Source organism: Miscanthus floridulus, chromosome 3 (genome assembly GCF_019320115.1).
Source record: "Miscanthus floridulus cultivar M001 chromosome 3, ASM1932011v1, whole genome shotgun sequence".
NCBI classification, from domain to species: Eukaryota; Viridiplantae; Streptophyta; class Magnoliopsida; order Poales; family Poaceae; genus Miscanthus; species Miscanthus floridulus.
Window position 1 is genome coordinate 12,133,299 of NC_089582.1, and position 14,209 is coordinate 12,147,507.

Sequence of the window (14,209 nt, forward strand, 5' to 3'; positions counted from 1 at the left end):
CCGGCGTCACATATACCAGGCGGAGGCCCATTAGTGGCTGAGCTTGTGCGTCGGCATTAGGGGGCTAACAACCCATATTATCTATTATTTAGCCTATTTATTAGATATATCCCTTATTTGTGAGAGCTATATATATGGCTTGTAAGACATTTGGATAATTAAGCAGAAACAATATATTTGTTTCCGGCTTCCTTAGGGAGCCGGGAGAGTTGCCCTAGCCGCCCCCTCCTCCCTGCTCCCCGCGTCCAGCCTCCACCATGGCGCCCAGCCGCCGGCAGCGAGGTTCCCAGCCAGCTCCACCTCCCTCTCACCCCTATGGACTCCGTGATCTACACGGTAGGATCCGTAATCCTATCAGCCTGGTATCAGACTGCTCAGGAACGATGTCACAATCTCAGCCGACCTCCTCCTTCCCACCACCACCATCTACCTCCACCGCGCCGCTCCAATCTGCGGCCTCCGAGGTCTCGGAAGGCTCGACGTTGTCTGCTGCGATCATCAACATCAACCGCAACATCGCGTCCATGCAGGCGGCTTGGGCGGGACTCGTCCAGCAGCCCTCCCCCCTGCCGTTCTCGCCGCCGCCGCTGTCCACGGGGGTTCCCTCTGTGAGCTCCCAGCCGCTGCTTCCGCCCTCGAGTTTCCCTTACGGGATGCCGGTCTCAGGCCCAGGAGTGCCGCTCAATCTTCTTCGCTGGCCGGCCTCGCCGTCCCTGATTCCATCATGGGCGATGGGCTCGGCCGCTCCTCCGGTCTACTCCACCACCGTCACCCAAGCAGCCGCCGCGCCCACGTCGTCATCAGCAGTGCCGCAGGTCCTCTCCGGGGGGGGGGGGGGTGGACGCCTCCCTCCCCGGGGCCCCCACAGCAGCGGATCAGTCCGCTATCTTCGGCGCCCAGGCTGCTCCAAAGTTCTACAAACTCGAGTTCCCCACGTATGACGGCTCCGTCGACCCGCTCAATTGGTTGAACCAATGTGAGCAATTCTTCCGAGGACAGCAGACGATGGCTTCATAGCGCACCTGGCTCGCGTCCTATCACATGAAGGGCGCTGCACAAACATGGTACTACGCCCTGGAACAAGATGAGGGCATGCCGCACTGGGAGCGCTTCCGGGAACTCTGCTCCCTCCGCTTTGGTCCGACTGTACAGGGCACTCGCTTGGCCGAGTTGGCACGCCTGCCGTTCCTCTCCACCGTGCAAGATTACTCCGAGCGCTACAACGCCGTCCTGTGCCATGCCCGTGACCTCTCCCCTCGACAAAAGGAGGAGTTGTACGTGGGCGGGCTACCGGACCATATCAAAGTGCATGTGGAGATGCGCACGCCGCGGGACCTCCAATCTGCCATGTACTTGGCTCGGGCGTTTGAGCTCTGCGTGGCCGTTCCAGTGCCCCCTGCCCCACAGCGGGGCAACCATCCTCCTCAACGCCAGGGGCTGCCGCCCCTCCCACGCGCGCCGGGCGCGGCTCCGGTCCCGGGGGCGCGCTGCCCCCTCCAGCAGTCGGGCCAGCAGCTGCCAACGCGCCGGCTGTGCGTCCGTTCCGCCGCCTCACTCCGGCGGAGATGGCTGAGCGCCGACGACAAGGGCTCTGTTTTAATTGTGACGAGCCTTATGTTCGCGGCCACGTCTGCCAGCGCCTGATCTACGTGGAGTGCGACGATTTCATCGACGACATCGCGGCTGATGACGCTGCTGCGGTTGTCGTCCACTTGGAGGAACCGGCGGCCCCGGAGCTCGCTAGGGCTAATGCCTTCATCGTCTCTCTGCATGCTGTTGCAGGGATCAGGCCGGCAAACTCCATGCTCCTGCCGGTCTCCATCAAGGGAGGGCGCTTCCTCGCCCTCCTCGACACCGGGTCCACGCACAACTTCCTCCAGGGTGCTGCCATGCGCCGCCTAGGGCTCTCTCCCTCCGGTGGCGAGGATCTTCGCGTCACGGTCGCTAATGGTGACCGCCTAGCTTGCGCGGGGATCGCTCGCGCCGTCCCCATCCGCATCGCTGACGACGACTTCATCATTACGTGCGTTGGTCTGGACCTCGGCGGGTTCGACTTCATCCTCGGTTTCGACTTCCTTCGGACACTAGGACCCATCTTGTGGGACTGCACAGCCCTCACCATGGTGTTCTGGCGCGACGGTCGGCGCGTCACTTGGCAAGGCATGGGCGGCTCGGCGACGCCTACCGACCAGCAGCGCTCGGCTGTGGCCGCAGTCACCACCGACCTGGCGCTGCCCCTGTTGGACAGCCTCCTTCAGCAGCACGGCGCTATCTTCGACGAGCCCCGCGGGCTCCCTCCGGCGCGCCCCTACGATCACCGCATTCACCTGTTGCCCGGTACCGCGCCGGTGGCGGTGCGCCCTTACCGCTACCCCCAGCTCCAAAAGGACGAGCTGGAACGTCAGTGTGCGGAGATGCTCGCGCAAGGCATCATTCGACCGAGCACCTCGCCGTTCTCCGCACCCGTTCTCTTGGTGCGGAAGCAAGACAAGTCCTGGCGCTTCTGCATCGACTATCGTGCCCTCAACGCCAAGACCGCCAAGGACAAGTTTCCGATTCCAGTGGTGGACGAGCTGCTTGATGAGCTCCATGGTGCGCGTTTCTTCACCAAGCTGGATTTGCGCTCTGGTTATCACCAGGTGCGCATGCATCCGACGACATCGCTAAAACAGCGTCCCGCACGCACCATGGCCACTATGAGTTTTTGGTGATGCCGTTCGGTCTCTCCAACGCTCCAGCTACCTTTCAGGCGTTGATGAACGATGTCCTCCGGCCGTACTTGCGCAGGTCTGTGCTGGTATTTTTTGATGACATCCTGATCTACAGTTCCTCCTGGGCCGAACACCTGCAACATGTCAACATCGTCCTCCACGCCCTGCGAGCGCACAACCTCCACCTCAAGCGCTCCAAGTGCTCCTTCGGCGCTGCGTCCATGGCTTATTTAGGCCATGTTATCTCCAAGGACGGAGTGGCCATGGACACGGACAAGGTCGCGGCAGTTCATGCGTGGCTGACCCCATGCTCCGCCCGCGGTCTCCGAGGCTTCCTAGGCCTCGCAGGCTACTACAGGAAGTTCATTAAGGATTTCGGCATCATCGCTGCCCCGCTGACACGTCTCTTGCGGCGAGACGCGTTTGCTTGGGACGACGACGCGACCACGGCGTTTGAGGCACTCAAGACCGCCCTCACTACGGGCCTAGTCCTGCAGATGCCTGACTTCGACAGGCTCTTCATCGTGGATTGCGACGCGTCGGGTGCGGGGTTTGGTGCCGTCCTTCACCAGGGCGCTGGACCCCTCACCTACTGCAGCCGGCCGTTTGCTGCCCGCCATCTCAAGCTGGCGGCTTATGAGCGCGAACTCATCGGGCTGGTGCAAGCCGTTCGTCATTGGCGACCGTATTTGTGGGGGCGTCACTTTCTGGTCCGTACTGATCATTACAGTCTTAAATTTCTGCTTGACCAGCGCTTGTCCACAGTTCCCCAGCATCAGTGGCTCAGCAAGCTTTTCGGCTTCGACTTCGCGGTGGAATATCGCCCGGGCCGCCTCAACACCGTGGCCGATGCGCTGTCCCGGCATGACGCCGAGGCTGTGGACGCTGCAGCAGGCGCGGGCGCGGCCAGGGCCATCCTTCGCCTTCCTGGATGCGGTCCGCAGCGCTACAACCAACGCCCCGGACGCGCAGTAGCTGCTGCACCGCCTGCACGCGGGCGACTTGGCGGTGCCATGGCACGCGGACGCCGGGTTGCTGCTGCATGGCCGGCGTATCTTCGTACCCGACGTCGGTGACCTGCGCCACCAAGCCCTGCAGCTGGCCCATGCTGCTGGACATGAGGGTGTACAGAAGACTCTCCACCGCCTCCGCGCCGACTTCTACATCCCAGGGGATCGCTCCCTAGTCCAGGACTGGGTGCGCACTTGCGCGACGTGCCAGCGCAACAAGACGGAGGCATGCCAGCCGGCCGGGCTGCTCCAGCCGCTGGAGGTGCCTGACCAAGTCTGGGCCGACATCTCCATGGATTTCATCGAAGGGCTGCCCAAGGTTGGCGGGAAATCTATCATCCTCACCGTCGTCGACCGCTTCTCCAAGTACGCGCATTTTATTGCGCTTGGGCACCCCTACACGGCTACCTCCGTCGCTCGCGCCTTCTTCGACAACGTCGTCCGGCTCCACGGATTTCCTTCGTCGATCGTTAGTGATCGGGACCCCGTGTTCACTGGCCATGTCTGGCGGGATCTCTTCCAGATGGCGGGCGTCAAACTTCGCATGAGCATCGCTTTTCATCCTCAGACCGACGGCCAGTCGGAGGTGGTCAACAAGGTGATTGCCATGTATCTCCGTTGTGTTACAGGTGACCGGCCAAGGGCGTGGGTGGACTGGCTGTCGTGGGCGGAGTATTGCTACAATACCTCCTTCCACACGGCCCTTCGGATGACTCCCTTCGAGGTGGTGTACGGCCACCCTCCTCCGCCTATTCTGCCGTACAGGCCGGGGACGGCGAGGACCGACGCCGTCGACAGCCTTCTCCGCGACCGCGATGAGCTGCTGGCCGAGGTGCGCCAACGACTCCTCCAGGCGCAGCAGCTGTCCAAGAAGTACTACGACGCCGACCACCGCGATGTGGAGTTCTAGGTGGGCGACTGGGTATGGCTGCGCCTCCTCCACCGCACCGCACAGTCCCTCGACCCGCGGGCTAAGCGCAAGTTGGGTCCTCGCTATGCTGGTCCGTTCCAGGTGCTGGAACGCATTGGCCGTGTCGCGTACCGCCTCCAGCTGCCTGAGAACGCCCGCATCCACGACGTCTTCCACGTTGGTCTCCTGAAGCCTCACCGCGGCGACCCTCCAGCAACCCCGACCAGTCTCCCTCCGGCCATGGATGGCCGGCTGCTTCCTGCTCCGGCGCGGGCTCTCCGTGCGCTTCAGCGCCGTGGTGTGTGGCAGGTGTTGATCCAGTGGCACGACCTCCCTGAAGACGACGCTACGTGGGAAGCCCTCGACGAGTTCCGCGACCACTTCCCCGACTTCCAGCTCGAGGACGAGCTGTTTGCGCAGGCGGGGAGAGATGTTATGACCGGCGTCACATATACCAGGTGGAGGCCCATTAGTGGCTGAGCTTGTGCGCCGGCATTAGGGGGCTAACAACCCATATTATCTATTATTTAGCCTATTTATTAGATATATCCCTTATTTGTGAGAGCTATATATATGGCTTGTAAGACATTTGGATAATTAAGCAGAAACAATATATTTGTTTCCGGCTTCCTTAGGGAGCCGGGAGAGTTGCCCTAGCCGCCCCCTCCTCCCTGCTCCCCGCGTCCAGCCTCCACCACGGCGCCTAGCTGCCGGCAGCGAGGTTCCCAGCCAGCTCCACCTCCCTCTCACCCCTACGGACTCCGTGATCTACGCGGTAGGATCCGTAATCCTATCAACGATTTGGGCTCGCGGGAAATGAAGGTAATATCACTACCACACAAAGAATGGTATTCTATCTCGATTCTCGAGTCCATTCTGTCTCATTGATCCAAAAGCTTTTGGGGCTATTTGGAAGGAGCGGCATCAGAGAATCTTTCAACATAAAGCAGCATCCATAGCATCAATCACCACAAAGATTAAAGAGGAAGCAACATCTTGGGGAGCAGGAGGCAAACACTTAGCATCCCTGTATTCCAGAGAGTAGCCATATCTTTTTTTTTAATTAATTTCTTTACCACCTCCGTGGGACTTTGTAACCTCTTCTCTATTAATAGAAATTGGCACAACTAGTGCTGGTTCAAAAAAAAAAAAAGCTTTTGGGTCTAAAGGAAGTGCCAAATCACACAGCTTTAGTCCAAAAGCCGGGCACTGGTTTATATACCTGGTACTTTCTTTGGAGTTGCTGGTACACAGAACATGCATCTGTTGCTAATCTGACAATCTGTTTTTTGTGACCTTCATACCATATTGGTGCTCTACGGAGAAATTACGTTGGTCATGGATGGTGATGGCTTGATTTTTGTGACCTTCATATCATAGATGCTCTACAGGGAAATTACATAGGTCATGGATTGTGATGGCTTAGTGCTTCACATAGCGAAGGGTCGGGATGCAACATTCAAGGGCTGTAAGCCAACTGGTTGTAAAGAAAAAGTTAAGTCAGCATAATCAGGTGAAGGCGAAAGCAGTTCAAAGGTCATACATGTGAATGGACTATTGACTTTATCAATTTAGTTATTCTTATACGTCTTGGATTTTTGACCCGAATTGTTCTTAAAATCCCTTGCTCTCCTTGGAGTTTTCATGAGAAGCATAGAGTACACAGTTCAGCAACATCAAAACTTACAGTGTGCTTTCTTACCCATCCTGCAGCCTTGTCTTCCTGAGGAGCGAGAGTGATCTCCCAAATGGAAAGTTTCCTTTCTGCAGTCCTTGGTGAGCTGATGACCCGATCCATAAATTTCATCATCAGCAAGTGCTCGAAGCCGCCAGCACTGGTTGTGGAGGAAAGCCTACAAAGGGCTCTTCTTCGGGCACAGGTCATCATCGAGGAGGCCATGGGACGGCACATCACAAATCAATCTATGATCCACCAGCTTGACATGTTGAGAGATGCCATGCACCAAGGCTATTATGCACTTGATGCCTTCAGGTACCAGCCTTACTATGTAGAAGAGGATGGCAAAGATCAAGCTGTGAATTACTTTATCTCCGTATCCAAGGTACCCTCTCCAATGGAACCCTATTTCTCTGGTCAAACTGCAAGATTCCTTCAACAACTACGAGAGGCACTTGACAGATTGAGCTCCATGATTGTTGATCTGAATGAGTTGGTCATGTTCTTGATGAGCTATCCTCGCCTGTATCGCCAGCCTTACAGCATGCATATCATTCTGGGTAACTGCATGTTTGATCGCCAGATGGAAGCAGAACTTATCATTAAATTCCTTTTGCACACAAAACCTCACAGTTCTGAAGAATTGGAGGTCCTACCACTTGTTGGCCCATTCAGAGTCGGTAAGAGTACCCTAATTGCTCATGTTTGCAAGAATGAAAGAGTCCGTGATTATTTCTCCGAAATCTTGTGGCTGCACGACTGTGATTTTACAGATGGTGAGCTAACTTTCAGACAGGGATGTGCAACGAAACATCAAAATCATTTGTCAAACTTGAAGAAAGGCAAGAGATTGCTAGTTGTTATTGAACTATATGATAATCTCTGTGAGGATGCATGGAATAGGTTTTATGTTGCTTCCAAACGTAGCTTTCTTAGTGGTAGTAAAATAATAGTCACAAGCTGTTCAGACATGATTGTAAAGTTTGGAACAACACCAGCTCTAACTCTGAAGTACCTGTCCCCTGAGGCTTACTGGTATTTCTTCAAGACACTTACATTTGGAAGCATGGATCCCGAGATGCACCCTAGGCTTGCACAACTGGCCATGGAGATAGCTAGACTGCAGCATCGTTCAATTAATAGTGCATATATCATCTCTTGTTTGTTGAAGGACAATTTTAGCATACACTTTTGGTGTAAGGTTCTGAGCTTCATGAGAGGGTTCATCCAGACGTATGTCTCCAAATTCGGCGTGCATCCATTTGATCTTCTAAACCAAAACAAACCTGTACAGCTTCGAAGAATGGCTGCACCTTCTGAAGATTTCATGATTTGTCATCAGTATCACCGCTCAACTGAAGAGGAGGTTCCAGAGATAAGAATCCAAGATGTGATGTATGGAAGCATTAAGAAACAAGGAAAATTTGAGGTCCTAGTATGGAGATCTCAGATACCCCCCTACTACAGCTATGTCAATGTTTGTGAGATTCGAGAGCGAAAAATTACAGGTGCAAAGAGGAAGCACTGGATGAAAGATGGACCCACATTCTGTTAATTTTGTCATTTCCTGGTTCATGTATGGACATGTTTTTGTTCCTTTCTTTTTGTTTTTTCGTTGGGATGTCTCAAGTTAGAGCACATTAAAAACATAAATCATGCAAAGTGTGATAGGTTACAACACTGCCAAACTGTACTGCTACATTTTCACATGTGAAGTATAAGTGCTTATATGCATAATAACGTATGAGCCAGAGTCATAGATTTTCATGAAATATGGTGAATCCTTCCTTGTCATTGGTTTCACCACAGATAGCACCCTCAGCTTGGAACTGAACTTGTATTTTTTGTCATTCTGTTTTCACTTCAACCCAGCAGGCCATTGTCAACAGAGCCTCATGGTCATGCTTGGTGGTTTGCCTGACTGTTGCCCTACGGAGATGGAACAACTTATCATCTCCCTCTAGCAAGTAAAGAAGAAGCTCTCAAGAAGGTTGGGCTTCCCACCAATATCTGGCCCGCAAAGAGTTGGAAATAGATTGGAGTCAGTTGTAATTGTTGCCCAGACATGAACAAAATGGATCTCAGATTTGGGCTAAGCCCAGGGGCAGCTTGGCCACTAGGCCGCTTGGATTGAAACTGAAAATTACAAGACTTGGAATACAAGATGGTCTGCCACTGCTTATATAGCAAAGTGGCTTTTCCTACTCTTACCTACTCTAGCATATTCTGCTGCATAAAGCAGATACCAAACTTGGGTGCTAAGCCACCTGAAAACACTTAGACAGTGAATAGTAAAAACAGGAAAGTAAGATACAAGCAGCTAGGCTTAACTATCAGTAATGTCTACTGAATTGTTTCACATTATGAGCTGTATATGTACACAAATCTTTGTACATGTACTCTAAAGTGCAGCAGTCATCTGATATTCAAATTGTCTTCTTTTTGGATGGTCAGCAGGTGCTCCAATCACTCCAACTTACAGGTATCTGCAATATGCTAATTAAAACTACAGCTTAGAAGTTTCAATTTTAAAGTGTTGTATGCAAGTGTCCCTGTGACATTGACATATGGTGGGATCTTGAAACTCATCTAAATTTAGGCAGGAAAGGAACTAAAAAATTGTGTTGTCTACACAAGCTTTTGAAATAGCATTTAAGTTTCTACTGTTAGCGATATTAGCCAACACAAGAAGGTCAATTGCTTCATCGGGAATTTATAGTGCAAAATCTGGTCTGAAGGCAACTCCTGTTCAGTCAGTTGGTTAAAAAGTGGAACAGAGGACACTGATTAATATAGTTCTTAGCTGGTATCATAGGTACTCTACAGAGAAATTACATAGATCATGGATACAGAACTACAGTATACCAGTTGCTAAGCTAACAATCTTATTTTTGTGACCTTGATATCATAGGTACTCTACAGAGAAATTACATAGATCATGGATGTTGATGTCTTAGTGATTCACTTAGCGAAGGATTGGAATTCAACAGTCAAGGGCTGTATGTATTCTCTGGAAGTGTAAACAGAGAAATAAAAAGTCAAATCAGAATAACCAGGTGAAGACGAAAGCAATCCCAAAGGTCATACATGTGAATGGACTTTTGACTCTCTTTCAATTTAGTTACTCTTATATGTCTTCTTGAGCTCAATCATTCTTACAGGCCCTTTCTAACTTGAGCTTTGACGTGAAGCAGAGAATACAGAGTTTCAGAAACATCAAAACTCACCTCATGTTTTCCTGCCTTGTCTTCCTGAGCAGGAAGGGAGAACTCACATGGAAAATTTCCTTCCTGCAGTCCTGGGAGAGCTGATGACTCGACCCATAAACTTCATCATCAACAAGTGCTTGAAGCGGCCCGCAATGGCCATGGAGGATAGCCTACAAAGGGCTCTTCTCCAAGCACAGGTCATCGATGAGGAGGCCATGGGACGGCACATCACAAATCAAGCCTTGATCCAGCAGCTGGGCATGCTGAGAGATGCCATGCACCGAGGCTATTACGCACTCGATGCCTTCAGGTACCAGCCTCACTACGGAGAGGAGGGCAATGATCCAGCTATTAGGGGCTTTATGTCCCTATCCAAGGTACCCTCTCCAAAGGATCCCTATTTCTTCAGTCGAACTGCACAGTCCCAGGTACAACTAGAAGATGCACTTGACAGATTGAGGTCCATGATGTTTGATCTGAATGAGTCAGTCATTTTCATGATGAGCTACCCTCGTCTGTATCGCCAACCTTGCAGCATGCATATCCTACTTGGTAACTGCATGTTTGGTCGCCAGATGGAAGCAGAACTAGTTATTAAATTCCTGTTGCACACACACCCTCATTGTTCTCAAGAATTGGAGGTCATGCCAATTGTTGGTCCACCCAGAGTCGGCAAGAGTACCCTAGTCGCTCATGTTTGCAAGGACGAAAGAGTCCGTGATTATTTCTCAGAAATCTTGTGGTTGTGTGAGTTCGATTTTACAAATGATGAGCTAGTTTGCAGACAAGGATATGTGATGAACCATAAAAATTGTATGCCAAACTCGAACAGAGGCAAGAGATTTCTTGTTGTCATTGAACTATCTGGAAATCTCAGCGAAGAGGCATGGAATAGGTTGTATCTTGGTTCCAGAGGAAGCTTTTCTAGTGGTAGTAAAATAATAGTCACAGGCCGTTCAGACAAGATTGTAAAGTTTGGAACAACACCGGCTCTAACTCTGAAGTTTCTTTCCAAGGAGGCATATTGGTATTTCTTCAAGACACTTACATTTGGAAGCATGGACCCTGAGAAGCACCCAAGTCTTGCACAACTTGCCATGGAGATAGCTAGATTGCAGTATGGTTCATTCCATGGTGCATACATCATGTCTTATTTGTTGAGGGACAATTTGAACATACACTTTTGGCGCAAGGTTTTGAGCTTCTTGAGAAGGGCCATCCAGAAGCATGTCTCTGAATTCGGCGTGCATCCGTTTGATCTTCTGTACCAAAACAGACCTGTACAGCATGGAAGAATGGCTACACCTTCCGAAGATTTCATGATTTGTCATCAGTATCACTGTTCTCCACAAGAGGAGGTTCCGGAGATAAGAATCCAAGATTTGTTGTTTGGAAGCATTAAGAGACATGGAAAATTTGAGGTCCTAGTATGGAGATCCCAGCTGGCCCCCTACTATAGCTATGTCAATGCTTGTGAGATTCGAGAGCAAAAAATTACAGGTGTGAAGAGGAAGCACTCTATGAAAGATGGAGCTACACTCTGTTAATTTTTCCTTTTCTGGTTTATGTATATAATTTTATTCACTTTTTGTGGGTAGGATGTCATAAGTTACAGCAGAGTCAATTCTGAAGTGTGCCGGATTTTCATATCTGAAGTGTAAGTTCTTATCTACGTAATGACACATGAGTTGGAGGCATATATTTTCATGGGATATGGTGAATCTTTCCCTATTGTTGGCTTTACTCCAGAAAGCAGCCTCAGCCTGGGCTTCAACCTTCAAGCCTGTCTTCTCGGCTTTATCTTTTCAGTTCAACCCAGCAGGCCATCCTGTCAATAGAACCTCAGTCATGTTTGGTAGTTTGCATGACTGGTTGCCTTATGGAGATGGAACAACTTATCAGTGCCCTGTTGCATGCCAAGCAGAGTCGACTTGGTTCAAGAAGTTTGGCATCCCACCAATCTCTAGCCCAGAAAGAGTTGGAAATTGGCTGGAGTTAGTTGTAATGATTTTTTTTCCGCATCTCATGATTGCATAGTATACAAAATTTGTACACTTGAATGAATGCATTCGAAATTTTTGTACTTGGTCCTCTGAGATTCTAATCTCATTGTCTTCTCTTATCGTAGTCAGAGTGTTCTCAAATCACACCAACTTAAAGGTATCTACTGCAATATGCTAAGTAAAACTACAGCTAACAAGCTTTTGAATTTTAAATTTTAAAGTGTTATATGCAAAATGTGTTCCTGTAACATTGACAGACAATGGATCTTGGAACTCATCTAACTTTAGGCTGGGCCAGTAAAATTACTGAGCAGCAAAGGAATTGAAAAAGTGTTTTCTACATGAGCTATTGTACAGTGCAGCAGTTTGATCCAGTATACTGCTTGCTCTGTTTTCTTGTGTACACTTGAATGAATGCATTCGGAATTTTTGTACTTGGTCCTCTGAGATTCTAATCTCATTGGTCCTCTGTAACTACAGTATATCAGTTGCTAAGCTAACAATCTGATTTTTGTGACCTTGATATCATAGGTGGTCTACAGAGTAATTACACAGATCATAGATGGTGATGGCTCAGTGGTTCACTTAGCGAAGGCTTGGAATTCAACAGTCAAGGGCTGTACGTATTCTATGGAAGTACCCAACCGGTAGCAAGTTCAAAGAAAAATAAAATGTCAATCAGAATAACCATGTGAAGGCAAAAGCAGTCCTAAAGGTCATGCATCAGCAGTCCCAAAAGTCATACATGTGAATGGACTATTGACTCTTTGTATGTCTTTGCTTCTTGAGCCCAACGCCCTTTCTCTCCTTGGAGCTTTGATGTGAAGCATAGCTTACATAGTTTCAGAAACATCAAAACTCACCTTGTGTTTTCTTACCCATCCTGCTGTGTTCTCTTCCTGAGAAGAAAGAGAGGACTCACATGGAAAGTTTCCTTTCTGCAGCCTTGGGTGAATTGATGACTAGATCCATGAATTTCATCATCGACAAGTTCTCTAAGCCGCCGGCACTGGCCATGGAGGAAAGCCTCCAGAGGACTCTTCTCCGAGCACAGGCCATCGACGAGGAGGCCATGGTGCGGCGCATCACTAATCAAGCCATGATCCAGCAGCTGGGCATGCTGAGAGACGCCATGCACCGAGGCTATTACACACTCGACGCCTTCAGGTACCAGCCTCACTATGGAGAGGATGACAGTGATCAAGTTGTGAGTCGATTTATGTCCCTATCCAAGGTAGCCTCTGCAAAGCATCCCTATTTCTTCAGTCAAACTGCACAGTTTCGGGAACAGCTACAAGAGGCACTAGACAGATTGAGCTCCATGATTGTTGATCTGAATGAGTTGGTCATGTTCTTGGCGAGCTACCCTCGTCTGTGTCGCCAACCTTACAGCATGCATATCCTACTGGGTAACTGCATGTTTGGTCGCCAGGTGGAAGCAGAACTTGTCATTAAATTTCTGCTGCACACACAGCCTCATAGTTCTCAAGAGTTGGAGGTCCTGCCAATTGTCGGTCCACCCAGAGTCGGCAAGAGTACCCTAGTCGCTCATGTTTGCAAGGATGAAAGAGTCCAAGATTATTTCTCAGAAATCTTGTGGCTGAATGACCTTGATTTTAAAGATGACGAGCTAGCTTTCAGACAAGGATATGCGATGAAACATCAAAATCAAGTGTCAAACTCGAACAAAGGCAAGAGATTGCTAGTTGTTATAGAACTATCTAGAAATCTCTATGAAGATGCTTGGAGTAGGTTCTATCTTGCTTCCAAACGGAGCTTTTGTTGCGGGAGTAAAATCATAGTCACAAGCCGTTTAGACAGAGTTGCAAAATTTGGAACAGCACAGGCTCTAACTCTAAAGCACCTATCACATGAAGCATACTGGTATTTCTTCAAGACACTTACATTTGGAAGCATGGATCCCGAGACACACCCAAGACTTGCACAACTGTCCATGGAGATAGCCAGAACTCAGAAACGTTCGATCATTGGCGCATACATCACCTCTTATTTGTTGAGGAACAATTTTGACATCAATTTTTGGTGCAAGGTTCTGAACTTCTGGAGAGGGATCATCCGGAAGCATGTCTCCAAATTCGGCGTGCATCCATCTGAACTTTTCGACCAAAACAGATATGTACAGATTGGAAGAATGACTGCACCTTCTGAAGATTTTATGCTTTGTCCTCGGTATCAGCACTCTTCCCAAGAGGAGGTTCCAGAGATAAGAGTCCAAGATATCCTGTATGGAAGCATTAAGCTTCATGGGAAATTTGAGGTCCTATTATGGAGATCTCAGATACCACCGTACTATAGCTATCTTTGTGAGATTCGAGAGCGAAAGGCTACAGGTGCCAAGAGGAAGCGTTCTATGAAAGATGGAGTCACATTTTGTTAATCTTGTCATCATATGCCTATACTCAGGAACTTATTTTTATTTGCTATTTTTGGGTCTGATGCCATAATTTACATTACAGTCAAAATGTACAATAAATAAGATGTCACAGGTTACAACATCATCGAATTCTAGCTGAATTTTCATATGTATGATGCTGAGGCAATTCTCCAAGGGATGTGATGAACTCATTGTCACCCCAGATAGCAACCTCAATATTAGAATATGAATCACTTTAGAAGTTGAAACGATAAGTCACTTGATTGTAATCTATAAATACTTGTATCATGTGA

General features: G+C 49.6%; 4 protein-coding genes across 7 annotated transcripts; all 4 read left to right on the forward strand.

Annotated features, from left to right (window-relative positions):
* The first annotated feature begins 383 nt into the window (after nucleotides 1–383).
* On the forward strand, nucleotides 384–1,017 carry LOC136543163 (lysine-rich arabinogalactan protein 19-like). The gene is made up of 2 exons (XM_066535697.1): nucleotides 384–815; nucleotides 901–1,017. Exons 1-2 carry the CDS (start codon nucleotides 384–386, stop codon nucleotides 1,015–1,017), a joined length of 549 nt encoding a protein of 182 aa, XP_066391794.1.
* A 4,763-nt stretch (nucleotides 1,018–5,780) lies between these two features.
* LOC136541373 (putative disease resistance protein RGA3) lies at nucleotides 5,781–7,864 on the forward strand. The gene has a single exon (XM_066533217.1). The coding sequence runs from the start codon at nucleotides 6,380–6,382 to the stop codon at nucleotides 7,862–7,864; it is 1,485 nt and encodes a 494-aa protein (XP_066389314.1). The 5' UTR covers nucleotides 5,781–6,379.
* A 424-nt stretch (nucleotides 7,865–8,288) lies between these two features.
* On the forward strand, nucleotides 8,289–12,048 carry LOC136541374 (uncharacterized). 4 transcript variants are annotated; one of them, XM_066533220.1, is made up of 3 exons: nucleotides 8,289–9,389; nucleotides 9,504–11,018; nucleotides 11,117–12,048. In XM_066533220.1, exons 2-3 carry the CDS (start codon nucleotides 9,584–9,586, stop codon nucleotides 11,146–11,148), a joined length of 1,467 nt encoding a protein of 488 aa, XP_066389317.1. In that variant the 5' UTR covers nucleotides 8,289–9,389; nucleotides 9,504–9,583; the 3' UTR covers nucleotides 11,149–12,048. The 4 variants fall into 4 exon arrangements, with proteins under 4 accessions (XP_066389317.1, XP_066389315.1, XP_066389316.1 ...); XM_066533218.1 differs by having other exon boundaries at nucleotides 9,504–12,048; XM_066533219.1 differs by having other exon boundaries at nucleotides 9,569–12,048.
* Nucleotides 12,049–12,233: 185 nt separating this feature from the next.
* Nucleotides 12,234–13,934, forward strand: LOC136541375 (putative disease resistance protein RGA3). Its single transcript, XM_066533222.1, has one exon. It carries the CDS (start codon nucleotides 12,444–12,446, stop codon nucleotides 13,917–13,919), a length of 1,476 nt encoding a protein of 491 aa, XP_066389319.1. The 5' UTR covers nucleotides 12,234–12,443; the 3' UTR covers nucleotides 13,920–13,934.
* Nucleotides 13,935–14,209: the final 275 nt, after the last annotated feature.

Coding starts and splice junctions, on each gene's coding strand:
- LOC136543163 (XM_066535697.1), top strand. CDS start 384: ATGTCACAATCTCAGCCGACCTCCTCCTTCCCACCACCACCATCTACC. Junction 816..900: donor CGTCATCAGCAGTGCCGCAG/GTCCTCTCCGGG, acceptor TTCGGCGCCCAG/GCTGCTCCAAAGTTCTACAA.
- LOC136541373 (XM_066533217.1), top strand. CDS start 6,380: ATGGAAAGTTTCCTTTCTGCAGTCCTTGGTGAGCTGATGACCCGATCC.
- LOC136541374 (XM_066533218.1), top strand. CDS start 9,584: ATGGAAAATTTCCTTCCTGCAGTCCTGGGAGAGCTGATGACTCGACCC.
- LOC136541375 (XM_066533222.1), top strand. CDS start 12,444: ATGGAAAGTTTCCTTTCTGCAGCCTTGGGTGAATTGATGACTAGATCC.